Source organism: Dermacentor variabilis, chromosome 3 (assembly GCF_050947875.1).
Source record: "Dermacentor variabilis isolate Ectoservices chromosome 3, ASM5094787v1, whole genome shotgun sequence".
Lineage (NCBI taxonomy): Eukaryota > Metazoa > Arthropoda > Arachnida > Ixodida > Ixodidae > Dermacentor > Dermacentor variabilis.
Genome location: NC_134570.1, coordinates 84,272,842 through 84,298,962, shown reverse-complemented (window position 1 = coordinate 84,298,962; position 26,121 = coordinate 84,272,842). Strand labels below are relative to the sequence as shown.

At 44.3% G+C, this 26,121-nt stretch overlaps 1 protein-coding gene across 2 annotated transcripts in view; it reads right to left on the bottom strand.

Annotated features, from left to right (window-relative positions):
* LOC142575991 (uncharacterized) overlaps positions 1–25,395 on the bottom strand; it is a 33,371-nt gene extending 7,976 nt beyond the window's left edge. The window contains exons 1-2 of one of the 2 annotated variants that reach the window (XM_075685856.1): positions 25,290–25,395; positions 6,638–7,040 (exon numbers count right to left, since the gene is read on the bottom strand). In XM_075685856.1, coding sequence (XP_075541971.1) covers positions 6,638–7,040; positions 25,290–25,348 — 462 coding nt within the window. In that variant the 5' untranslated portion in view covers positions 25,349–25,395. The remainder of the gene's footprint in view (positions 1–6,637; positions 7,041–25,289) is intronic. The other variant, XM_075685855.1, reaches the window with a different exon arrangement.
* Positions 25,396–26,121: the final 726 nt, after the last annotated feature.

Below are 26,121 nucleotides of genomic sequence, written 5' to 3'. Positions count from 1 at the left end.
GCCAATGATAATGCCAGACACTAGCATCACTACAAAGGAGCTCTACGTCGCACAATTCATCTCGTGTTCCTTGGCTGCTGGCACGGTATGATCATTCTTCCGATAATGGCAGCTGTTTGCTGCGAAGAATATTTGCGCATCCTCTTTTTTCTTATATCCACCATTAAAACGACAATACGTTGTCAAATTCAAGAAAAATGGCCACATATTACATTGTTATAAATCCGGTCCTATCAATAAAGACGATTCTGATGACATGATGACCACAAATATAAAAGAAGTCGCTGAACTTAATATGAAGACTGAAAGAATGAACAGGTATCTCATGGCAATGCAGGAAATGCAATAAAAAAACTTGAGAGACTAGAAAACATACGCAAACAACAAGCTGAACGACTGGTGGATTATGAAACCACAAGCAGAAGAAATAATCTACTAATTTTCGGTGTTCCCGAGGACAGAACTGTGACGGAAACAGCTTTGCGGAAACTTGTCGTAGATAACATTTTCAGAAGCTTGTCGGGGGTAGAAACGAAATCGATAGAAAGAATTCATCGCGTTGGTAAACAAAGACAACGCCGGGTAAGAGCAGTAATTCTGAAGTTGATAGATTATCGCGAAAAAGAGAAAGTGATGCGCAACTGTAAAAAACTAAAGGGCTGTTCTTTCAGTATCAATAATGACTACTCAAAAGGGACCGTTGATCTGAGAAAGAAATTAGGGGAAAGTAGTGGGCTGGACCGAGCTAAGGGGGCATGGGTATCATTGGAGTTAGATAAACTGAAGGTAAATGGACGCATGTTTGTTTGGGATCAAGAGCCAATTGAACGGCGTCTATATAAAAGCCAGAGTGAAAAGATCGATAAAGACGAAACAACTCCAACAGCAAGTGCGCATAACCGGCATGGATCCTTTGACTCGGATAGTTCTGCCAGCAGTTCAAGAACACCGCCCCACAATTCTTGTGCAAGATGCCCGTAGCATCGATAATAAAGTCCCAGCACTAGAATATGTTCTACTGGCGCATAGTCCCCATGTAATGTTACTTACAGAAACATGGCTGCGTGAGGGAATACGCAGTTTTTGCATTGTTCCTTCCGGGTACAAATTCTTTAGGTGGGATAGAGATTCACGAGGTGGTGGTGCTGCCATCATACTTAAAAATTCCGTCCAAGCTTCTACGATTGAATGTAATGTTCGTGAAAATGTATGGTGTAAACTTAAATTCGAAAACAGAGTTTACTTCATTGGCGTAGTATACAGGCCACCTGCGTCTTCACCAGCGTTTCTGAATCTGCTAAGAGAATTGTCGGTTGACCATGTTAACAGGAACGCGAGGCTGATAATGGCTGTAGACTTTAATTTGCCGCACATTAACTGGTAAAGTTTATTGCCCGGCGAGACAGAAACAGTTAGCTCAGAAAAGCTCTCGGAAATAAAATTTTGTCATGCCTTGGAATTAATTGTGCAAGAGCCAACTAGGTTTACAGAAAAGTCAGTAATTATTGGATCTTGTTTACCTATCGCAGAACATAATATATTATGCATTAGATATATTGGAGGGCATATCAGACCATGTCTTTAAACATACAGACCAGTAGGTGCAGTGTGGTGAGACCGTTTCTTCCGGTAAAGGTAAAAGACTTTAAAAATGCAGATGACAACACCGTCATCAATTTTTTCGAATTACAGTTTAGCTACATCGAGCAGGCATCGAAGTACGAGTCTGTGGAGCAACTGTGGCAAAGATTTAAAACTAGCATCATAGCTTGCGTCGAGCGCTTTGTTCCAACTCGTATTAAGAAAACGCGCAAACGAAACCCCTGAACATCACGCACCATTATCCATATGAAACGGAAAATTAAAAGACTATGAAAACAGTACGTGAGAGCGATGGAAGTTGCAGCTATAAAAATTGAGATGAAAGAAGCTCTTGTGAAATCGAGAAAACAGTTCTTTGATCACACGCTTGCCAACTCTCTTAAAAGTTCACCACACAAATTTTGGCGTTACTTCCAGCGAAAGAAAGGAAAAAAATTAACAGATCAAGCCTGAAGAAAAAGTACTGACAAGAGTTGAAGACTTAGCTGATATTTTCAATCGCTTCTTTCAGTCTGTTTATACATTAGACAAACGTGATAAGATAGGCGAATACATAAACGGCGTCATGAAGACCGCAATGGAACCAGTTATTATCAGCCTTGAAGGTGTTTTACAATTGCTGCTTGAAGTAGACGCGATTAAGGGAAGCGGATCGGATGGTCTAGCAACTGAATTTTTGGAACGATATGGCGAATGGGTTTCCGTTTACTTAGAGATAATATTTGTGAAGTCGATTGAAACTCATTCACTTCCACAAGACTGGCGCAATGCAATAGTAATCCCTGTTTTTAAAGAAGGCAACCGTACGCAAGTAAACAATTACCGGCCCATATCCTTGACGTCAGTTTGCTGCAAGGCCCTAAAACAAGTTATTGCAAAACATATTATTAGTTTTCTTGACAGTAACCAGTTACTTTCCATAATCCAGCATGGATTTAGGAGCGGTCTTTCTACGGTAACACAGTTAAAGGCAGCACTCCATGATTTCTACTTGAACATGGATGCACACCTACAAGCGGATGTAATAAGTGTTGATTTTAGGAAAGCTTTTGATAAGGTTCCTCACCGTAAATTGCTTTTTAAGCTAGATAAAATAGGAATAGGTAAAGGAATCACACAATGGATAGAGGTCTGCCAACAGTCTGTAAGGATTGAGGATTGCGCTTCAAATTCATTGCTTGTGTACACTGGCGTCCCCCAACGTTCCGTTTTGGGACCAATACTTTTCTTGTTATTTGTTAATGATATCTGTGCTCTAGTTGAACCGCTGGTTAAAGTGAAACTTTTTGCCGATGATTGTTTGATTTATTCCCCAATAGGTTGCGAGGGTGACCAAATTAATCTGAATAGATGTTTACAGGCATTAAATGAGTGGTGTTTAAAATAGGACAGGGAAATAAGCTATAACGAAACAACATTTACGCATATTCGCTCAAGGAGGAGCGAACTTTTCTTCATATACCACATCGGAAACCGTCCTCTGACTAATGCGGCTTAGTTAAAATACTTAGGGGCCAGTATTATGCACACATTGCAATGGCACTCACACATTGATAATATATGTTCCAAGGCAAACCAAAAACTATACTTTTAAAGAAAAAAACTGAAATGCGCTACACGGGACGTGAAATTAACAGCCTACAAAACTTTTGTACGACCAGTCTTGCAGTACGCTTGTGTTGATCCCCTCACCAGAAAGTTCTGAAAGCAAAAATAGAAAGAATACAAAGATTGGCAGTCCGTTTCATATGCGGTAAATACCGACGCGTGGAGTCTGTTACAGCCTTCTTAAAATCTTGTGAACTAGAGCCTCTGGAGGAACGCAGACGTAAGCATAGGCTAAAACTTCTTTTTAAAATCTTGAGTGGGCGAACAAAAATAAACAAGGATCTATATGTACAACCTCCAGGAAGGAGATGCGATCGTCTAAACAATAGCAGAGCTATTCAACCTTATTTAACACGTACTGATGCTTTGTGTTTCTCTTTATTTCCTGACACGATTGAAATGTGGAACAGATTGCCTAATGCAGTTGTGAGCAACGAGGGCTCTGCCGAATTTGAAAATGCGTTAGATACTTTCTTTTGCGAGGATGCATACTAAATTTTTGCTACGAGCAATTTGTTAACTTTTCTTTGTATAACTACAGTTCCTTGCTCCTTTTTTTCTCGTTGCTGCTGTTGGTAACTACCAAGAGCGCCGGTGAATTTCTATGTGACATGGAAAGAAAATTATGTATCATGTATTCTTGACTCATCGCCCTCCCTGCAATGACCTGAAGAACGGGGTTGACAGTAAAAAAATAAATAAATAAATAAATAAATAAATAAATAAATAAATAAATAAATAAATAAATGGGGGTAATAGGTGATGTTGCCTTGTAGTTTATTGCAAATGGCAACGAATAATCAGGAACATGAACGTTACACGGAACAGTTTGCTAACTTGCATCGCTCGGTGTCTACTTATGCATGCATACAGCGGTTTTGCAAGGTGGCCCTTCCTTAAAAGGACTGTCCTTGTTTCCCCCCCTTTTCCTGTTCAATAACAATATTTCTTCGCATGAGTTACATTGAGTTCTCGACCAAGAACGTATGGGTGCCTTTTCGCTTTTGAAGAATGGAAAAAATTTTTGAATTTGATGCAATTATCCAGTGAAAATATAGCGTGGCAAAAAGCTCTCGTTATACAAGAGAGGCAAATAACCGAACATACACCATTATCTTAAATTCATGGCGTCGAAAAATGCATGTACGTATTATCAAATATAGTTGCTAAAAGTGAAGCTCGGTGAAGAACAAAAAAAAAATGATAAAATTGTCTGATAGCTTCCAGTAATAGCACAGATGGTCGCACATTCATCCATTCAAAATGCCAGTTTGTATATAAATGAGTGCAAGTCATACGAAAATCAGCATTTATAAGGCACCGGTGCTCCAACCATCCAAGTGTCCGCAAGAGGAAGTTCATTTCTTGAACAATCCGCTGCCCTCCTGGTGAAAGAGCACAGCAATACTTTTGGTGAACAAGTATGTGCGATTCGTTCGGGCTATCTTTGTACCCTGGGGAGCGTCCGAGAAACCAGTCAGGATTAGCGTACTCGGGCATATGCAACACATGGGGGACATGGATACAGCCTGGCCGCCTGTGACGACATGCTTTGCGACTTAAAGCGGCCGGTTACGCGGCCGGTCTCGTAAATTTTGCTGCAGTTTATTTCGTTGAGATCGGGGGTCAAGGTTTCAGGAGTTGCGGGTCTTACTAAGAAGAAAAATGCAGCAAAAAAAGAGAAACGAACGAGAAGACAGGTACAACGGACGTTCGTCGTTCCACAACGGTTCCAATAGCCTGCGCCGTCGGTGCGTCTCGAAAAAGCGCAGCAGAGCTGCGCTACCGAGGCGTAACACAAACGCTAAGCAGGCTGACGCCGTAACCTGCGTCCTCATTACGAGAAACGCTTCTTGATGACAAGTTTGAGCACGCAAAGTTCATGAAATGAAATCACAAGGCTATTGCCAGTTTCCGACGTTAATGTTAAAACGTCAGTTGTGGTAAGGACTAGGCGTTCGTGCTCTCGATGTCGAACTCGCTAAGTAGCTCGTGGTCTGAAGGTTCTGCTCCCTTCCTTGAAATTTGAGAGTAAATTTTTTGTAATATCGTTATCAACTAAACGAAAATACTCCGCTCCGATGCTCGCGTGATCGCCTCCTTTCTAAGCATACCCGTGCAAACACGGTGATGGTACACACTAGAGAGTATTAGCTCTCGCGGTATTGGCTTAACGCAGGCGCACAGGGCGCTTTTCCGGATGGGGGGATGCGCAAACGTCAGCGGCTAAAGCGCTGCAGGCACCTGGTGACGTGTAGGTCAACTAGATGAACACACAGCTAACATTTCTGTAACCAATATTAGTTTTTCCTGTGGTTCTAAATTTCCGCAACGCAGCAATTGTGTCAAAAATTTATGCAAGCAGCGGATTAGATTACACTTGGTTGATGCAATATTGGGTATGTGTTTGCCTGGTTCAGGTCCTCGCCATCACGGCACCCCACCTGTCCAGCCACTCGTCCTTATGACTTCCGCCCATCCAGTAAAACGCCCAGTCCGCCTGCGTTTATCTGAATATCTGGACGAGCCCACGACTTCATGAAGGGGACAAGCGAAGGCGTACTACACTGTGACTACATTTGTTGGCTACTGTTGATGAAATTGGTTCGTCCCGCCACCCCTGATGCGGGCAACGCTCTGCAACACGCCTTCCTAGAGGAACGCCTTACTTTACAGCATTTGCGCGCTCACACTGGCTACGAGCTTCTGCAGAATGCAGCTCATGTCAATCTGACAATTGACACTAGCTTCTACCCTCCACCTATTCGGCCGTATTTAGCAATAATTAGCAAGCTTCATTGTTTGTGTAGAGGGATTGACAGTCTCAATTTAGCACTAGGTGCAGCGAAATCATCGAGACCTAGTCGTATTCTGAGACATAAATAAAAATAAAGAATGCAATAGGCTCGAATAAATAATGCTTCTATTGGCTTCAAGAAGTCGACTTCAGGGAGACGAGTTAACGCGATTCCTCACAATGCTAAATGATACTCGCTCATTGATTCGCATGCTTGGGTCGCGATAGTGGTCGGACCAACAAAAGAGAGATATGCCTGAATTTTGGTCAGCGTCAACGCTTCTCGTCAAGGCGCATGTTCAGCAGATTTGCGTAACCAGCATCAACGTATACTGTACTAATCAACGTAATTTACCTGTACTAATGTGCTCTGGCGGAACACTTAGAAAATGAGCCGGAGCAGGGTTACTTATGTTCGTGCAAAATACCACACTAAATTAATTTCTACAGGATTTGTCGCATCAATAACCTTGAGGGTGGCAATACTAACACAATTGGTTTATACAAAGCTGCACTTTAGAGTTACTGTTTTGCACTGATAACGTGAATGGCATACGAAAATGACACACAGTTGCTACTGAATGGGCTAAAAGCCGCAGGAAATTGCTATACACAAATAAAATGTCTCACCTGTTGATAAATGCATCTCGGAGGTCTAAGCGGACCGTTGTCTATTGGGTGTCCATAGACTGGAGGCCGCAGTGAGTCATTACCATAAGGAATTCCAAGGTTTGGAGGCCGGAGTGAGTCATTACCATAAGGAATTCCAAGGCTTGGAGGCCGGAGTGAGTCATTACCATAAGGAATTCCAAGGCTTGGAGGCCGAAGTGAGTCATTACCATAAGGAATTCCAAGGCTTGGAGGCCGGAGTGAGTCATTACCATAAGGAATTCCAAGGCTTGGAGGCCGAAGTGAGTCATTACCATAAGGAATTCCAAGGCTTGGAGGCCGGAGGGAGTCATTACCATAAGGAATTCCATACGGTGGGTTGCGGTGCCCTTGATACCCATAAGATTCTACCAGAGGTTGAGTTCTGGAACCATGTGCATATATTAGCATTGTATGACCGTATTATAGAAACAAAGCTGACACACGTCACAGTTTACTTCTTAGTACCATGAACAAGAAGGTCCCCACTTTCGTTCATCGCATTGTTTCACGAACTTTGTTTTTCCCTATGTAAAAATTACACGCCCCTTCATCTACTGCCAGACTAGTGCTGCTACAAAATAGTGTAATAATGACTCTTAAGTACCCACGCATGTATAGACCACTGATAACGAATATGTGATTAGAGCAGAAATGTAGCACAAAGCATTTTGCGTCCCCCCTCCCCGAGGCAATGCCTATGGTTAATCGAAATGTGAATGAAATTTAATGTAGTACACGCACGAATGCAGTTTACTTATATTATCTCCAACAAAATTACCAAGAATAAGGTAAATATATATTCGCAAGGTCGGATATCTCTAGACCGCGCCCATTTCCAGGCGGTATTTAATCTCAGGCCAACGTTCGCAACATATTGTCAGTTCCTCGCCGATTAAGGCTTAATGGATGGAAAAATTCCAAACATAATGTATTTTAGATCCCCCACGTTTCGGAGCCCGACAGGCTCATTCTTTAGGGGGGGGGAGATGGCGGGTGGTGTCGCAATGCTTATATACCTTTTCAGGCATTTTGACGAGCGCGCAAACATTTTTCGTAGACCTTGAGAGTAAACGGGGGAAGTGTTCCTGATCTAAGATTGTTGTTACCTGCCGTCTTTTGGATGTGACAGCATTCCAAATGGAGCGTCCGCCAGTGGTTGTTTACTCATTCAAAGACAACAACGCCGGCGAGGCTAGTCGCATAATCCAGAACGGTACAGCGTTCTATCACAGCACTGTGTTCTCTGTTTAGGCTGCGAAAGTCATTCTTGTGTTGACGAATTCTTTCCCGCAGGTTTTTAGTCTCTCAAAAATACGACGTGGGGGATTCGGCACATGTAATCTTGTACAAAGTGCCCTGCGCATTTCCGAGAGGAACGCGGTATTTTGAATTAATGAGGAGTCTACCTACTGTAGAGAGAGGCTTATGGGCGACGTCAACACCTGCAACTCGCAGCAGTCGGACTAATGTGCCGCTAACACCTCGACTTTATGGCACCGAGACACAGTGATCTCTTCATGTCAATTAGAATATTGTAGCAGTCTTCAAAGAAGCACACTAAACACACTGGTTTATTGTGGACGAATTTGTGCCCAGATACTCAATATTAAGCATTCACATACTTTAAAAGAAGAATTAACAGAAGCCTATTCCACAGACGACCGCGTCTCTCCGCCGAACGCACTTTTCACGCGCCCCGAAGGCCAAGAGCCACGCCGTGGCTTCTCATTGGACGGCAGACTCGGGCGCTGCCGTGAGCGCGTGCACGGGAGACACGCGCTGTATCGCCATGCGCGAGGCGTTGCTGGCGCTCTTATAATGGCGATGCGATGAGTAATGGGTTTTAGCGATGAGATACTTGGAAACGTGCCTCACGAGAGTGCTCGTAACTGGCATGTGGAGAGCTCTCTGCGGCAATATTGGCTATCCCTGTTTGCCCTGTGGTCCAGAACACGCTTTACCCGTCTCTTAAAGTTACTCCTAACATTTTTTTTTCGTTCAATAGCTCTTTCCGCGGTCCTCAACTTGTTCTCGAGCTTCTTTATTAACCTACATTTACTGATTCATATGTAAGCACCGATAGAATGTAATGATTATATGCTATTTAACGACAGTAGCAAGCTCTCCGTCGGGATTTGGTATGACAAGCTGTATGCACTCCAACCCATCTTTATTCTTCTGTAAATTTACTTTTTATGACCAACGTAACATGTGAATTACTGGCTTAGGCAGACGTACTCCTGCACAGACCACAAATGCTCACTGGCGTTCACGAATTCTTGTTTCGTTCCCAGGCTATTGCAGGTTACCTTTATATTCGGCATTGTAATCTTCAACACCGCACTTACACTTCCTCGGTTAAGGTCCCCAATCATTTGCTTTAATTTGTCCACAGTGTTGCTGAACAGCAAAATGTCATCTGCAAACCGAAGTTTGCTGGAAAATTCGCCACTGATCTTCACTTCTAAGCCTTCCGAGTTTAATAGACCGAATAGTTTTACTAAGCATGCCGTGAATATCATTTGAGAGGTTGTGTCTCTTAACCTGACCGCCTTTCTTGAGACGTCAGTTTCTGCTTTTCTTGTGGAGAACTAATCAAACTCTGTAGACATTTCGCAATATATTAACGTATGCCTTCTGTATTTCTAAATTACGCAATGCCGCCATGACTGCAAGTATCTCTACCGAATCAAATGTAATCCATAATCTATAAATCATAATGATTATAATAATCTATAAAAACCATATAGAGAAGTTGATTGTACTCCGCCTATTTCTCAATCACCTGATTGATCGCATGGATGTTATCAATTTTAAAGTGTCCCTTCCTGAAGCCAGCCAGTTTTCTTGATGGATTAAAGTAAAGTTTTGCCCTGATTGTATTGGAAACTATCTTGTTAAATATTTCATAAAATACTAAAAACAGGCTAATGGGCCAATATTTCTTGTATTCCTTAACGCCTTCCTTTTTATTATATACTTTATTGTAGGCTTTATTCAAGCCCTCTGATACATTGAAGTCGTGAGGTGTTTCTTGTAGAGTGCGCTAAAATTTTCACTACAGAATTCGGCTGTTTTTACTATATTATCCAAATTGCTGACGATATTGGCCTGAGTATCTTTCGTTGCAAAAATTTTGACCTTTCATAAGCCCCGGTTTCTCCTTACTGACTTCATGCGGCAGCCACTCAATGTTTTCGATGTTGAAATTTCTAGTATCTCTTACGTTTTTCTTTTTAACAGCTCTGATAGTTCAGCGAGTTCCATATGAACCCTTGGGGTAGACATGTTCATTCTTTATGGTTTCTTTATTAGTTTCTTCGTTATTTGGGAGAGCTTACCTACTGGTGGCCTTGCTGTCTTATCTCGAACTTCAATTGCTTCTTTCAAAATCTGCATAGTTATTGATTTTATTCCTTATTTCTGTGTTATCTCCAGCTTCTGTTTCTATAGCTTCATGTGCGTTTGACAGCACAAGCCTTTACCCTTAAAGGGTTTATGTCGTCCTGCTTCTTCCTGACTAATCTTATTCTTCATCTCTTTAAAATGAGAGAAATCGTAGGCCGCAGTAACCTGTATTCATTGCTCTTTACCTTACCTAACACTTCTACATCCTGCACTATGCTAGGATCAGGAAAGATTAGAAATATATTTCGTTTCTTGGTTGTCAGTTAAGAATTTTGGAGATTCATATCATATTAGTGCACTTTATAGAAGTTATTTTATATTCTAAATATTTATTCCTTTCTGCAAATTCTGCTAACATGTATCCTCTATAGTGTTCCTAGAATTGATGCCTTAGTTGGCAACTGCTTCTTCTCCAGCCTAATTTGTTCCTATTATTCCATTGAAGTCGCCATAACTGCAGTACACTGGCTTGGCGTCTATTTCATTGCTAAGTGAACATCATCGTAAAACGGGGGCCTATAACGTAAAACTATTCCAACATGTTTCTGTTCCAATCTCCTGACATCAAATTTGCGTAACCACCGACGCAAGCACCGGGCGGTCAACCGCAGCCTTGTCTGAACAGACCGATCAAACGCTCTCCTCGCTTATAGGAGGTCACTTTTGTTTGCTTGTAAAACGAATAACATTGCCTACACTGAGCGGCTTGTCGTATCTAATTGGCTGACAAGAAGCGAGGAGAACGCTCAAGTGGAGAGGGATTCACTGGGGCAGAGCCAGTGCACTGAAAATCGATAACCGGATGAGGAAGGTGGTGCCGGCGTCTGCGATTGGTCGGCTTTCCCTTATTTAACCTGTGGTGGCTGGTCAAAAATCACGCCGGCATTCAACGGAAGCTTAAGAATGACGCTAAAACTGACCCACAGCGAAGAAGAGTTGGCAGAATGAGGTGGTAAACGTGCCGAAAAGGCGCGGAAACGTTACACGGCCACGCAAGAAGTTTTATTATACGTAAGTGCACCCATGCTCTCCGGCAGGTGCGAGTATCCAGCGTCTCAGCGATCGGCGGCAGCCATCTTTTATTCCTTTCAGAACGGGGCAGCCTGCAGCTATTCCGAAGAAAATTCAGTTTTGTTCGGCATATTAATGCATCTTTATCGCGTACACGTGACTTTGACGCGGTGAGTTTGTGCGGTTTTGTGACGTCGCAAGACAGGCAGGTGAAGTGGGTGCACCCCGGAAACTTTTTACCGATAGCCGAGGGCTAATGGCGAAAAGGGGTCGAATCAGAAATAACTGTTTTTCTTTTTTCTGTCAGATCATGTATAATCAGTGAGTACACATCATATCAGATGGGGAGGTATCGCGGATTTCGTGTCGTCGCGTGACAGACACGTGAAGTGGGCGTGGTCGAAAAAAGTTTTTGACCAATCGCGGAGGGCTGATAGCAGAAATGGAATAGAAAAGTTTGGAATAGTTTTACGTTATAGCGCCCCTGTTCTAATTAGCCATTATCATGAATGAAGGTTGGAGCGTAGGCTTGTACTGCCTTCAATCTGTATCTCGATCCTACTTAGGTAACTCGTTTTGCTATCCTATACCTATCTCCTATTTTACGACGACTGCTGCCCTTTGATTAACGCTGTATAAACCAGAAATGTCGACCGATGTGTCTTTGCGAAATAAAAAAGTGCTACCGCGTATTCTCTCTTATCTGGAAGACCGCTGTAGCAGAAGAGGGGGCCTTTAGTAAGCACTGTGCAATCCTCACAAGTTCTTCTAACCTGGCTATGGCCAATATTATCCCTGGAAATGCTCTTTATTATTCCAAAAAGCCCTACTAGTAACCTCACTCGGGAGGGTTCCCGAGTTAAACTTTGCCAGGTTCAGTTTACGATATTGGGTAAGAGCCGCTTTTCAATGGGTGCTTTTCACACCAACGCTTTAGCGAGCTGCGCCATGAATTCACGGGGTATGTGCCACTCTTCAATGAACCGCTCGCCGACTTGGCTCACTGGGTACGTGAGACTTACTGTGAAGCAAAAAGAGAACAATTCTCAGTGTTTACAGACACTGGCACATCATGGTTCTTGTCCCGCATGCCATATGTGCGGTCTTTTCGGCAATGCTCAAAGTCCGCGCGTGGCCGTAAGCAGACGCAAGCATGACACGGCACGTCCAGAAAGAAGCACGAGAGTGGTACCAAGTTGCCGCATGACGAGTTTCTTAGTGTTCGCACGCAGCGGCCAGGCACGCATTTCGGAGGCCACGCACAGGCTGCGTGGCGGTGGCGCTATATGGCGTCGAGCGTTCCTAGGAAAGCGCAAAAGTTCCGCTGCTGTACACGCCTCGAACATAACTTGATTCGACTGGGGCAATACTTTGTGTGCCTATATTCATTCGGTGCCAAGGCGTTACCGTCGACAGTCATGGCCTCATTAAAAAAAGGGTGAATCAAATAAGCGTGCCATAAGCACGCCCACACGTTAAAACAACCAGTATGTTTATGTTCGCTGCATTTAACATTCTAGTTATTACGGTGTATACTCATGGTAATGCCTGCTAGTGTGGCATCTACATCTACTAATAAAGGAATAAATCAATCCATAATTTTTATTTTCATACCTCGCGCACTATTTCCCATTCTGTCGAGCCTTGAGACTGCGGTACGCAGCAGCCGATTTTTCAGTGACATAAAACTCCCAATATTTGCCTTTGGACTTCTATACATACCTAATCCTGCCAGATAGCCTCGTCCTTTTGCTACAAAGCGAACGCTGAATAGCTAGACAAGCGGAAGATTTTCCTTTTTGTACTCTCCTATGAATATTTTAAACGATATCGCTTGTTAACTTACGCGCGTAATGAGCGCAGCATTGGTTCTTGTCTGTAAACAGCGTTCATATTTTCAGAATCATGTCGCAAAGTAAACCCCATTGTGTTTGATGATTTAACACCACCAGTCCTTACTCTCACGATCGCCTGCACACACACACAAGAAAGCCAATGAAAAAAATTCTTTGCTGTACACACCAGAAACACGATATGAATAGAAGACACGCTGTGGTGGGGGAATCCAAATTAACTTTGGACGCATTGGATTCTCTCATAGGGACCTAAATTTAAACACACCAGCAGTTGCGGTAAGTTTCTGTCGGTGGAGTATGCTACTTCTTTATTCATTCGCACCCAATCCCGACGGCTAAATACACAGATGAAAGGAAGCGCCGAAACTCGCAGGTGAGTCATTGAAAACATTGAGACAAGGTCATAAAATGATAAACATACATTTAACACACAGAATTTAATTAATTTTGCCTTTCCGGCACATTAAAGCAGGTGAATGCAGCAGGAGTATAGCTGCGAAAAATAAAACGGTTTTCAAGATAAATTGATGCGAACACGGACTTGGTCCCTCGTAGTCCTTCGGGTGTAAGTTCAAATCAGTAAGGAATCATATTGCGGGGACGAAAACAATTTTCTTTCCCGCCTCATTCACGCCGAAGCGACAGTACCGGAGCGCCCGAAAGCCTCCTTGACGCATGAAATGCCCTTGGTTGCGAGTGCCACGGTGTCACGGTGTCGAGAAGGAGCTCGCCACGCCAACCCACTGAACTTACGCTATATCTGCGCTAAAAGGATGGCTGATGCAAAGCCTTGGCAGCGCGAAAACCTCGGCGGTCAAGCGCATTGTGTACATAGATACCGCGGCCAGCTCAGGCTGCCGGGACAACCCCTTTCGCCATAATATCATCGGCTGGGGATCGCCTCTCCACCACCACCGGTAATCTTCTACTCCTTCGGAATGGAGGGCGTACTGGGTAAATGGGCAAGATAAATGTGGTGCTCGAAGCATCTACGCTTGTGCTAGGTTTTTTTATATTTTGTTGGTAATAGGTCAATGGGCGGTACCCCAATTGCTGTAAATCATATGGGAGATTTTAAAAAAAGACGTTTATTAAGGCACCTTCATAACTAATTATGTTTTCCTTCCCTTTTCTGTTCCGTGTTTAAGACAAACTTGTTCCCTTCTCGTGGGAAATTGTAAAGACCTTGTGTGGTTCGTGCACGTTTAATGCTTTCCAAGTAAAGAAAGTAAAAACAAACACGAAACACGGGAACATGCGCAGAAACGCACCCCAAACAAGTAATATGTTCCCACAAGCAAAACGAAGTGCATACCCCACAAAACAAACTCACAATAGCCATTCATGGGAACGTTCACAGTGCGAACTGGAGTTCCACCCGATATAAACAATATATTTTCCAAATGTATCCAAGTCCACGCAATAAATGCAAATAAAACCATAAAGGCGTATACGGCAGCGCCTACACCTTTTGGAAGTTCATAGAATATGTGTTGCCGCTGTTTGAAATCTACCCACAACTGTTCAAAACGCCTCACTATATCTGGTGCAAATTCTTCTCTATGGCTGAGTCACAGCAAACTAGAGTATACGGAAGTACTCCAATTAGAGGGCGAAGCACTTTATGATGCAGCTTGCGCAAAATGGGGCCCCTGTATTTGCTCAAGTGGATTTCATCAGTCATATAAAAAATACGAACCAAGTAGGAAGAAAGGACAAAAAACTTGAATAAAACTTTGAAATATGAGGCTGAATTGAAGACGATAAATGAATGGGCCTTAAGAGGCTTGGCGGTCTTCGCGCATAAATGTACGGAAAACGAACACAAGATAACGCCACTAGAGAAGTATTGAAGTAACTGATGCTTAAAATAAACGGCATTCCTTGAACATCAAAAATTTTGCCTTAAATTGTTGCCTGCTTGGCGCCTTGCCGACATCAAACGAGCTCTCGGAAGTAAACATGCAGGCGTGCCACTGAGTGCCCACGAAAAATATTTCTCGTCAAACAGTGTTCTGCACTCCGCAGCAAGTTGCGTAGGCTTCTCAGTTCTTCAGAAGGCATGCGATTACTCTGCCTTGACCATCAGCTCCTGGCCATCAGACTTGAATTGCTGTTTACATGAGCGCGCATCTATGCGCCATGTTAATGTTGCTCAAACAATCATACAAAAAAAAAAGAAATGCCCTGGCGCTTTGGGTGCACTGGGGACAGGTCAAGAAAAAATCGTCACCTAGAAAATAAGTCATCGCGGCCTCTCGAAATCAGCACTACAAATGCCCTTGATATTCCATCGTGAATATGGAAACAATAGCCCCCATCTTATACACTTGTAAATGCAACGGTGAATTGGATTCGTTCAATAATGATTTGATTTATTACAGAACACAACAATGTGTGCTCATTTTCCTCGCCCGAGGGTGCACTGGACTCGCTGCTAACGTCATAAATTGAATTGTTGATTCAAAGCTTTGCTGTTGATTTCAATGGTATAATGTTAAAGCATACCTCGACGTTTCTGTAGTCATTAAAATTCTACTAGTCATTAAAATTCCACCATTCTTGTACTTTACAGAACGACAGTTCAGGAAAGGTAGGGATGTCTCAGCAACAGTAAACATAAAGAGCACTGTGCCATAATGCACTGGTTGACCAAATCAACTCGTGACTGCAATATATTTAAGGCCAACTGCAAATAAAATTTCGCTTTGGCTAAATTTGTTATAAATTAGTTGCATATATCGCTGAACTATTTTGGCAAAGCCACTGGACAGGTTCTGCTTACTTTACTTGTTAGAATTATTTAAGCAGCACCTAAGGAGACGATGGGTGTATCGGGTGTATGTCGCTATGACGTGAAACCTAACAAGGCGCCTGCGAGATTTTTCCACACCATGGGCAGAATTATCCACAACGCGTGCACCTACGCGCAACAGCTGGATACGCAGCCGCGCTCGTATGCTCCAGAGTGGCCACTTTAGGTGTTGCGAACCGGCGTTGTTTTCCAACTGCTTGAGCAGCACATAGCAGCCAAATATAAATTTTGCATTTTAAAGCGGTAGCAATGGCAAGCGCACGTGCTGGCTGCATTTATCTCGGAGGTCATGCCGATGTGGCATACGACTGGTCATGCGTCACTCCTTGCGTGAGCGTTAATGATGACACTTCTTTTTTAGTTTTGGCATCTAACCACCAATATTCTGGGATATTCTAGATTTTCATGGTGGTTCCGCTACCATTTTAAGCATGTAGTTTGGCACGATGGCCCCTCTTTGACTACGCTATCCTAGACTGGGATTTTTACGCGGACCGAAATTTTGTTGCCCTTAAAATGTAAAAATATTTAGTGCAAGCACATGCGCAGCACAATGTATGATCCCCCTCGCAGCGCTATTTGTAGCATTTTTTGCACACATATTTAAAATCGACTATTATTACCACGTAAATAAACAAACGAATGCAAAAAAAAACTATGCCAAGACACTTAAAAGGATACCGTAGTGCGATACCGCAAGCATATTAGAAATGCTAACAGTTCCAGAGTGACGTTTAATTATACAGAATTAATTCATACCGGGCGTGTAGTTTTTCTTCAAAAGCATTGTCTTTAGACAATGTAGCAATATCATCGGGAAGGATGTTCCACAAAGCAACGGTGCGTGGAAAAGCAGACTAATTAAACGCTTTTCATTTAATGCAAACGCGCATGAAGTTGAATTTGTCAAGAAGACGGCTTGACCTGCGTTCAGGTGTGTGACGTGTATTCAGGTGTGTGAAGCGGCAGATATTGTGACGAGTCATTGTAGACATACTGAGGGAAGATACATAGCAAATAGATAGTTCAGCACCTATCTAGTTACTGGAGTGAAATGTCAAGCTTTAACTGGGTTACGGTGGCATGACGGGCATAATTACGAGAAACAGGTTGTGCGGTCCTCTTTTGAAAACTTTATAACATACCCATTAGATAGCCTTGAAGAGGCGACCAGGCAGATAAAGCAAATTCTAGTTGCGGACGAACGAGTGACAGGGAAGCTAATTTGCGTACATTCGAAGACGAGTTGCCTATATTTCTGTGGAGCTATTATGGTGCTTTAGATGCTTTAGAAGAGATAGCAGACATGTGCGGGCTCCGTGAGGGATCCAGTTTTAGGTGAACACCAAGGTATCTATATGATGAAGCTCTGGTAACCACGGTACCATGTATTAGGTAGGCAAATTCGGAGTTTGTGCGCTTACGTTAGAGTGGGAGCACCTGACATTTATATGCTTTCATAGACACCTTCCTTGCGCCAAATCAGCCGCAAATTAGTTCGTTATATTGAAGAAGATGATCATCGAAACTATCAATTGTACGTTAAATAACGCAGTCATCTGCGAACAGCCTAATTGACGAGGATAAACTGCAGTGTAAGTCATTGATGTACATAAAAGACAATAAGGGCCACAGAACACTTCCTGAACACAACTGATCGCCGGGATTTACGCGCTGCACTATACAGAGGAAAAAAATTTTAGCTACCATGACATATGCCCTGGCATCACCACCGTGGCGCATAGGACATCGCATCCAGCCATGGTGGAGTTTCACCCATTTCGCTCCATCCGGCATCACATTCCTGCATAGTTTTCCATCGCAACTGTACCCTTTCCGCCATGTCGCGTTCGCCGTCCTGACAGATGAAGCATACGGTCAATGCTGACAGCGTTTGTAGCGCTTTGTCAGAAACGCTTCAGTTCGTCTACTGCGACGCGTCGGACGGACAGAGACGCGAAATGTTTCGAAGGTGATACACTACCGGCAATAATCGCTTGAGAATACTGCCCCTTGTAACAATACAGCTTTTTTTTCTGCGCCATCGTAGCTTATAGCACATATAGTCAGGCCGAGAAAGGGTCGGGCTAGCAGATCTTGCACAGTTAAGCGACTGTGCTCGAATAATATGGCCTGTGCTGCTTCGCTAAATGCAGTTTCCATGCTTTGCGGTCGTTGGCTGCTCAGCGTTGGACTTGGTTGTGCGACACAGTGCACGCTTGTGCCCTGAAAGGTGGGACAGGATGTTTATATCCAGCCTTCCTCTGCGCGGCCTTTCGTACCGCGTAACCATCGTTCGAGTGTGTGGCGGCGCACCGGATGGCCAAGCAACACGTTGGTATTCTTGCAACAGTTGAAATGACGTGCTCCTCGAGAAAGACACACCTCTCAACTTGCAGATGGTGAGCAAGCGATGCCCCTGGGCGCCTCGGCATTCTAGGTGCAACACAGATGTCAGCAGTCGTGTATGGTTCTGGGACTTTCGCCATGTCCGCATCAGTACTGCTCACCGCCATGACCACGTGTCGTCTGCTTACGAACTATGTAAAGGCAGTTAATGGGAAAATTGGACATTAACAGATCTTTGGCTTTTCCAGCATTCCATTCATAGCATAGTGTAATCATTTATAGCCAATTTAGCCCAAGTGAAATTTTGTCGCAGTTGGCCTTTAACCAGCCACCCAACCTACCGTGGTTGCTTATTGGCTATCGTGTTGAGCAGCTAAGTACCAGGTCGCGGGATGAAATCCTGGCCACAACGACCACATCTTGATTAGGGCGAAATGTGAAAACACCTGAGTACATATATTTAGGTACATGTTAAAGATCCCCAGGGGATCCAAGCTATTCCGGATACTTGATAAATAGATCGTGGTTTTGGCACGTAAGAGCCCCTAATTTTTTATACGCAGCCGCGCAACCTCCACCATACTTGCATCTGCGCCTCTAAGCGCCTTGAGGACGCCCGCTGTGTTTGGTCCGTCATACAGCGCGACTGTCATAATTGGTCGCCGACCTGCATTCAATGCCAACATGCTAAATTTAGCCGGCACGTCATTTCAATACTCGGATCATTCTCCGTGTCTTTATAACGCTTACAACATGTTCACAAGGAGATAAAGAGGCCCTTCCCTCCAGCCGGACATGGTCACTACTTCCTCACCGCCATCGATCGTTTCACTCGGTGGCCTGAAGTATGGCCGCGTGAAAGAATCATCGTTGAAGACGTTGCGTCAGCTTTCTTCGCAGCCTGGATATACCGTTTTCGTACCCCTCGCCGCATCGTTAGGAATGTAGGCAAATCACAGACCAAGATCAAAATAAAATGGCGTTTCGAGATATGTACAGATACCTTGTTCACCTTGAAACGTTCCAGAGTATGCAGAGAAAAAGGGTCATGAGATAAACTGGGACAACGCGCGTATTGTGGCCTGTCACAGACCAGGCTTACAGACAACTAAACAACCCAGAACATTACCGCAAACTAGATAACGATCCGACATTGTCCTACACAGTGACAATTACCAACAGGCTGAAATCACTTTTGGCTGATGATTTGATAACACCATCAGAATACAAATTTCTTAAACCAAGCAACAAAACTGCCGGACGTTTTTACCTCCTTCCGAAAATTCATAAAATTCCATCCGCTGAACTATACACTGCTATTATCCCAGGCCGTCCGATAGTATCAAACAACAACACCCCGACAGAGAGCATCTCCACATTCCTTAACCACTATCTTGGTGACTTGCCAAAAGCACTTCCGTCATTTGTACAAGATACGCCCCACCTGCTGAGAATTATAGAAGACATTAATACTAATGGCACACTACCCCACAACACAATTCTCGCAACACTAGACGTTACGGCGCTGTACACCAACATTCCAATCCCTGATGGTTTATCTTCGATAAAACAAACGCTGTCTAAACACAGTGCACAACACTCTACTGAAGTCTACCTGTCTCTCCTTGAATTAGTTCTCACACATAACTACTTCGAATTTGAAGAGAGTTACTACCTACAGATACATGGTACAAGCATGGGTACGCCTTTTGCACCAACCTACGCGAACATATTTATGGGGATTCTAGAAACAGATTTCCTATCGCGCTGCGCTACCAAGCCCCACACATACCTACGATACATAGACGACATACTCATAATCTGGGGACATGGTCAAGACAGTCTAGATAAATATGTAGCCTTTCTAAATTCTGTTCACCCAACAATAAAATTCACATCAGAATCCTCAACTGAGCGCATAAACTTTCTGGACGCAACAATATACATTGACAATGGTGAACTAAAGACAACGCTGTATATGAAACCTTTCGACAAACAACAGTACCTAGAATATACCAGCCACCATCCCAGACATTGCAAACAAGGCATCTTTAAAGGCCAAGCCACACGACTACGTCGCATTTGCGTTGAAAACCAAGACTACATAGATAGGCTCGATCACCTTAAAGAAACGCTATCAAACAGGAACCACCCAAACAGTGACCTTCAAACAGCTTACATCGCTGCAACCAAACTTGATCGATCCGAGGTCCTCAAGCCCCGCCCGAGGATCACAAGAACAACAACGCCTCTTCTTACTACTAAATTCTCAAACGCACTCCCAAACGTGAATAACATCCTAAGTAAATACTACCCGATTCTCACCAGCAACCAGAAACTTAAGAAGATTTTTCCCGACCCTCCCAGAGTGGCCTACAGACGCAACACTAATTTTAAAGATGTTCTTGTGCACGCCAAACTACAGAAAAAGAAGAAGTTGGGAACCAATCCCTGTGGCCGCCCCAGGTGCTCTACATGCAAACACATTCAATCTACTACTACAGTAAAAAGTACAGCGTCGAATTACACTCACAAGGTAACTTCGGCTTTCACCTGCACATCAAGCAACGTAGTCTACTGTCTAGAATGCGCCGCTTGTAGCAAACAATACATAGGTGAGACTGGACAACAAATTAATACAAGACTCAATGGTCACCGCGCGGACACAAAACACAATTTACCCAAAGCAGTAGCCAGCCACTTTAATGAACATGGACATATGTTTGACAAAGCAAGGCTCTATATACTACAAACAAATTTCCGTTCCCCTCGCGAAAGGAAGTATACGGAATCATACCTCATACACAAGTTTAATTGCCTACACCCGACAGGAATTAATTTGGCACGCGGCAACTTGGAATCCTTAAAAGCTGTAACTTAAATCTGAAACTCTCATATCATCAACCAATACACAAAACACATTAGGCCACCAGCCAACTTTAATTCTTAACCTCACCTACTCTTCCATTTCGAAAAAATTTTTTCCTGCCTACTACTCAATTTAATGTACTCTTTCAGGTTTTTACGTCTATACCAACTGTACGATCCCCTTCTTCCATGTAAACTTGCCCCCTTCTGCGCGCGTCACCCTCCTGTTTGTTATACCGGTTTCTGCCCCCCTCCCCCTCTCCCTTCCCTCCCCCCCCTTTTTCTTTAATCTTTTTTTTTTCTTGAAATCCCCTCGACAACACACTCCGAAGTCAATATGCCTTTTTCGGCGCCTCAACCCAGAGTATCGCCATCTCTGGATGCCGCCGTAACGACACCTACGTTAAGCGCGTGGGGCAGTGCCCCTTGAAAGACGATGCCGCTGCCTTTCAGTCACCCCATACATTGCACCGCAGACTCCTCGTCGCCACCTTAACTATTTCAAAGTTACTCGACATATTACTACTATGCTACTCAAGTCACTTTCAACTCATGTTTTTTTTGTGTGTGTGTGTGTCTGGGTTTTCTCCTTTCTCCCTTTTTCTTGTCTTTTGTGTTACTCGCGCGCTGACCGCTTGACCGGCCGTTTCAATGCCTCAAAAACATGCCGCCAACGACTCCCCCTGAATACCTCCTAACCTTTCGCATCCCCAACACGCTCCCAAGCCCCCGTATTTCTTAAAGATTTCACTTTTCTCTTTCTTTTTCTTTCACTCCCCCCTTTTCTGTCTGTCTTGTTGCCGCCCTGGTTTCCCCCCCCCCCCTTTTTTTTCTTTTTTTCCCTTTTTTTTCTGCTTCTATTTCTTTTCTTTTCTCCCCGCGTGCCCACTCTCACGCTCTTGTCCCCTCGTCTTGAGAATGAAGCTCACAGACGCCGGACGACAGCGCTTGTTTCCTCTTGTAATCTCTCTCTTTAAAACCAACCGCCAGCGACAACACCCGCACGTGACGTCACTGCACTAACCCTTTAAAACTAACACGCCGAGGATGACGAGGCCGCCTTTGACGAAGATAGGTCCTCCTATCGAAACGTTGGCCAGCCTGTCTGAGGCACTTCATCCCTGTTTACAAACTTTATACCACAGCTTCAACCTTGTTATATATATTTCTTTAGTGTGCGTTGTTTCGGGCCTCCCGTTCAGAAGCTACGGGAGGAGGCCGCGAGAGAGGACTGAGAGGACCGCCCAGGGTCGAAGGGCATCTGCAAACGGTTGGCTTTGTGAGCCGCGCAAGCGGCTGTTCTTCGAAGGCGGCTTCGCTGTCCTCTTCGACGGAGTCGGGGCTTGGCCGCGGTGTCAGCTTACCAGAGCAGAGCAGGCAGAAAGCACGGTGAAGAGAGTTCTGCGCTCTGTGTCCACTGTTAGGTCGCTTCGGCTGGTCGGGATCGCGTAGGCCACCTGGCCATAAATCGACAGAGCGCCTGCTGTCTTCGGTGGTGCCGAGAAAAAGGCCCGTAAATAACCGCTGGGCACAGCACTCTGTTTGACCCGCGTCTTCCGCCGGCTCATTAGCAGTTCAGTGGGAAGGGAAACAGTCGGTTGGAAAGAGGCAGCGAAGAAGGTTGTGTGAGTCTTTGCGGCGTGCAGGGGCGAATTCCTGCCGACGAGGCGCGCGTTTCATCGCACCGGGCCCGACGCCTTCGAGACATCGCCGCAACGACTGCCACCCGAGCCGTCCCCGTTCTTCGCCCGCGTTCCGATGTGGTCGGTCCGCCAGCTTGTCCTCTTTTTTTCTGTTAACGCTCATTGGTCCGTGTGCCGCTAAACTCATTTGTTTGCTTTTGTTGTAACCTTGCCTGATTATTGTGTGCTCTGGGGCGCTATAACGTAAACTATTCCAAACTTTTCTATTCCAATTCTCCTATCAGCCATCCGCGAATGGTCAAAAACTTTTTTTGACCATCCCCACTTCACCTGTCTGTCACGCGACGTCACGAAAACTGTGATACCTCCCCATCTGATATGATGTGTACGCACTGATTATGGATGATTTGACAGAAAAAAGAAAAACACTTATTTGTGATTTGACCCAGTTTCGCCATTAGCCCTCGGCTATTGGTAAGAAGTTTTCGGGCTGCACCCACTTCACCTGCCTGTCACGCGACGTCAAAAAACCGCACAAGCTCACCGCGTCAAAGTGACGTATACGCGATAAAGATGCATTAATATGCCGAACAAAACTGAATTTTTTTCGGAATAGCCGCAGGCTGCCCCGTTCCGAAAGGAATAAAAGATGGCTGCCGCCGATAGCTGATACGCTGGCTACTCGCACCTGCCGGAGAGCATGGGTGTATTTGCGTATAATAAAGCTTCTTGCGTGGCCGTGTAAAGTTTTCAAGCACTTTCGGCATGTTTACTGCCTCATTCTGCCAATTCTTCTTTGCTGAGGTTCAGTTTTAGCGCCATTCTTAAGCTTCCGTTACATGCCGCAGCAATTTTCGAGCAGCCACCACAAGCTAAGTAAAGGAAAGCCGACCAATCGCAGACGCCCGCACCACCCTCTTCATCCGGTTATCGATTTTCAGTGCACTGGCTCCGCCCCAGTGAATCCCTCTCCACTTGAGCGTTCTCCTCGCCTCTTGTCAGCCAATTAGATACGACAAGCCGCTCAGTGTAGGCAATGTTATTCGTTTTTCAAGCAAGCAAATGTGACCGCCTATGAAAGTGCACAGCGTTTGATTGGTCTGTTCAGACAACGCTGCGGGTGACCGCCCGGTGCTTGCGTCGGTGGTTAGGCAAATTTGACGTCAGGAAATTGGAATAGAAACATATTGGAATAGTTTTACGTTATAGGGCCCCTGGTCGTGTTTCGAATGGTGTGTGCTTTTCGCCAATTTTGTTCGTTCCTCCGTTAAATTCCTTGTTCCATTATTGTCCTTGGTCAGTCCTGTATATAATTCAAGGCTTTGTTGTCCCCCTTCAACGAGTTGCTTCGTGATTGCCGACGTACTTATACCCGAGCGTCTTGCTCGGACTGACCAACCCTGAATAAATAACGTTATACAAAACCTCTCGCTCGTAGGCCGGGGCAAAGCGTAAAGCGGACTCCTGTGCTCTGTCGGCTTGCGCTTGGCAGCCGGATCGGCGAGCGAGTTGTGTGTTTTGCGACATGGCCACAGAAAGGAAGGTTGACAACGAGGGTTAATCTTGAACCACTAATAATTCAAGCGACAAATAATAAAGTCAATAGACTATCTGGCTCTGTAAACCATGTGTACTCCCGAATACTGCGTCATGTACTGAACATCATTTCAGCAACTTGTGCTTAGCCGGCATTCTATAGTGAACAAGGGATGAGTATCGATTCGGAAACGTCATTTTATTTTTATTTTGACTTTGGTGAGTGACCTTCTTTGTTTTCTAACAATGTTTTTACCTGATCAGAAGGTATTCCATCAAACTTTTGACTACCCTCGTCGCATCGCAACCAATCAAGGACGACAGTTCGAATTTCAGCTCTTCAACATCCGCGGGCGCTCTAATGGGATGTGTTTAGCCGTGTGACGTGAACGATCATGCTATGCGATCGCCCTACGGCGCTACTATCGCCCAATTCCGCGTAGTTCATGAATTGTTTCATGCAGTAACGATAACAATCTGTTGCGGCGAGGTTAGCTTCTGGGTTACCATGCTGCAGAACTGGGTTTGATTGCTTAGATTGCAATAAATGTTCTTGATTTACTTTTTGCGTGGTCATTGTTTCGTGGTCAAACATATACTCAGCAAGCGAGGCCAAATTTAGGGAGGGTAGGGAAAAAACGTCCTCGCAATAAGCAAAAGAATAGCCAAGCGCCATCACAAAGGTACTGAAAGGTGGCACAACTCCTACGCCAAGCTAAAAATGTTTCAATATCGCTGTCTCAAAAAATTTTATTTCCGCGTGGCACTTCGCTTCTATAGAAACGTTTAAGCTTTTTGCGTGAAAATGAAACTGAACTTAGAAGCTAGCGTAGGTTAGGAGGTAACCTACGCTGTGGCAAAAATTCTGCATGAGCTTTAAAAACGAATGGCTTAAAGCGTGTAAACCTGGTGTGATCAGATCAGGAAAATTAGGAGCCTTAATATTGATGATTTTATGAAAACAAACTTTTTTTTTCTTCATGCATAAATTTGGCTCCGTGAAGTGTCGTGCTTTACTTCGTCGATAACGCAAACGCGACCATACGGAAACTAATTCACAATCTCAAAGTGATAACCGGGCAAGCAACGTCACCTAGTTACTCCCAGTTTAGCTAGCAACGATGTAAATTGACCCGGCTACTTACATGAACGTAACGGCAACCGCAAGAAAAATGAAGATTGTTGCTTTGTACGTTGCCATCATATTGTGAAATTGCGCGTCAGGGAGTCGCACTCGTTGCAGTAGCACTGAAGTGAGCATAAATGCTTCAAGCTTTTATACAGCCCCATCATGGTAGTTCGGGAAGCTGGTTGCTACAGACTTTCAATGGGACTAGTAACATTCATCAACAACCTTTTTTGTTCAATCTATAAGCAACCTAACTATCCTATCATCTAAAACAATGAGGTCACACCTCTGGACCATAGCGGAGGTGCAAAATAACATTGACAATGCGCGGGAGCTAAAAGTGCTGCGCATGGTCATCCATCATGGCTGCTAGAAAGAATACAAAATGGTTGACCGTGCGTCCTCGTCGAAGCAAACCAAATTTATTCGTACTTTACTGTCCGCGGCTGCTGAAACAGGTTGCGATAGCGCTCCTATTTACGAAGCAGTTTCTTTTATAAAACATCGAGGATCAACTCATGGGTAGGCCCTCAAAGAGCACAACGGTCCTTCAAAAGGGTCCTAAATGATTCAACGGGCTTCGTGAAAAAACAGTTCGTGGGTAGCATACGCTTCCGCGAAGAGCTGAGGCAAATTTTGCAATCATGCGCGCAGTGTGGGACTCACTTCTCTCTCACAAACGCTCTTTTAAACAGAATCGCACTACTAGCTCTTTTCTGGACTCTTTATTGCATAATATAGCAGATTCCCATACGCGGCTGCTATTCGCCAATAGCTGACATCAATCAAGAAGCGTGTTGCATCATTGCGTTTCTTCCTACTCTAGCTGTGTATATTTATTGGCGACG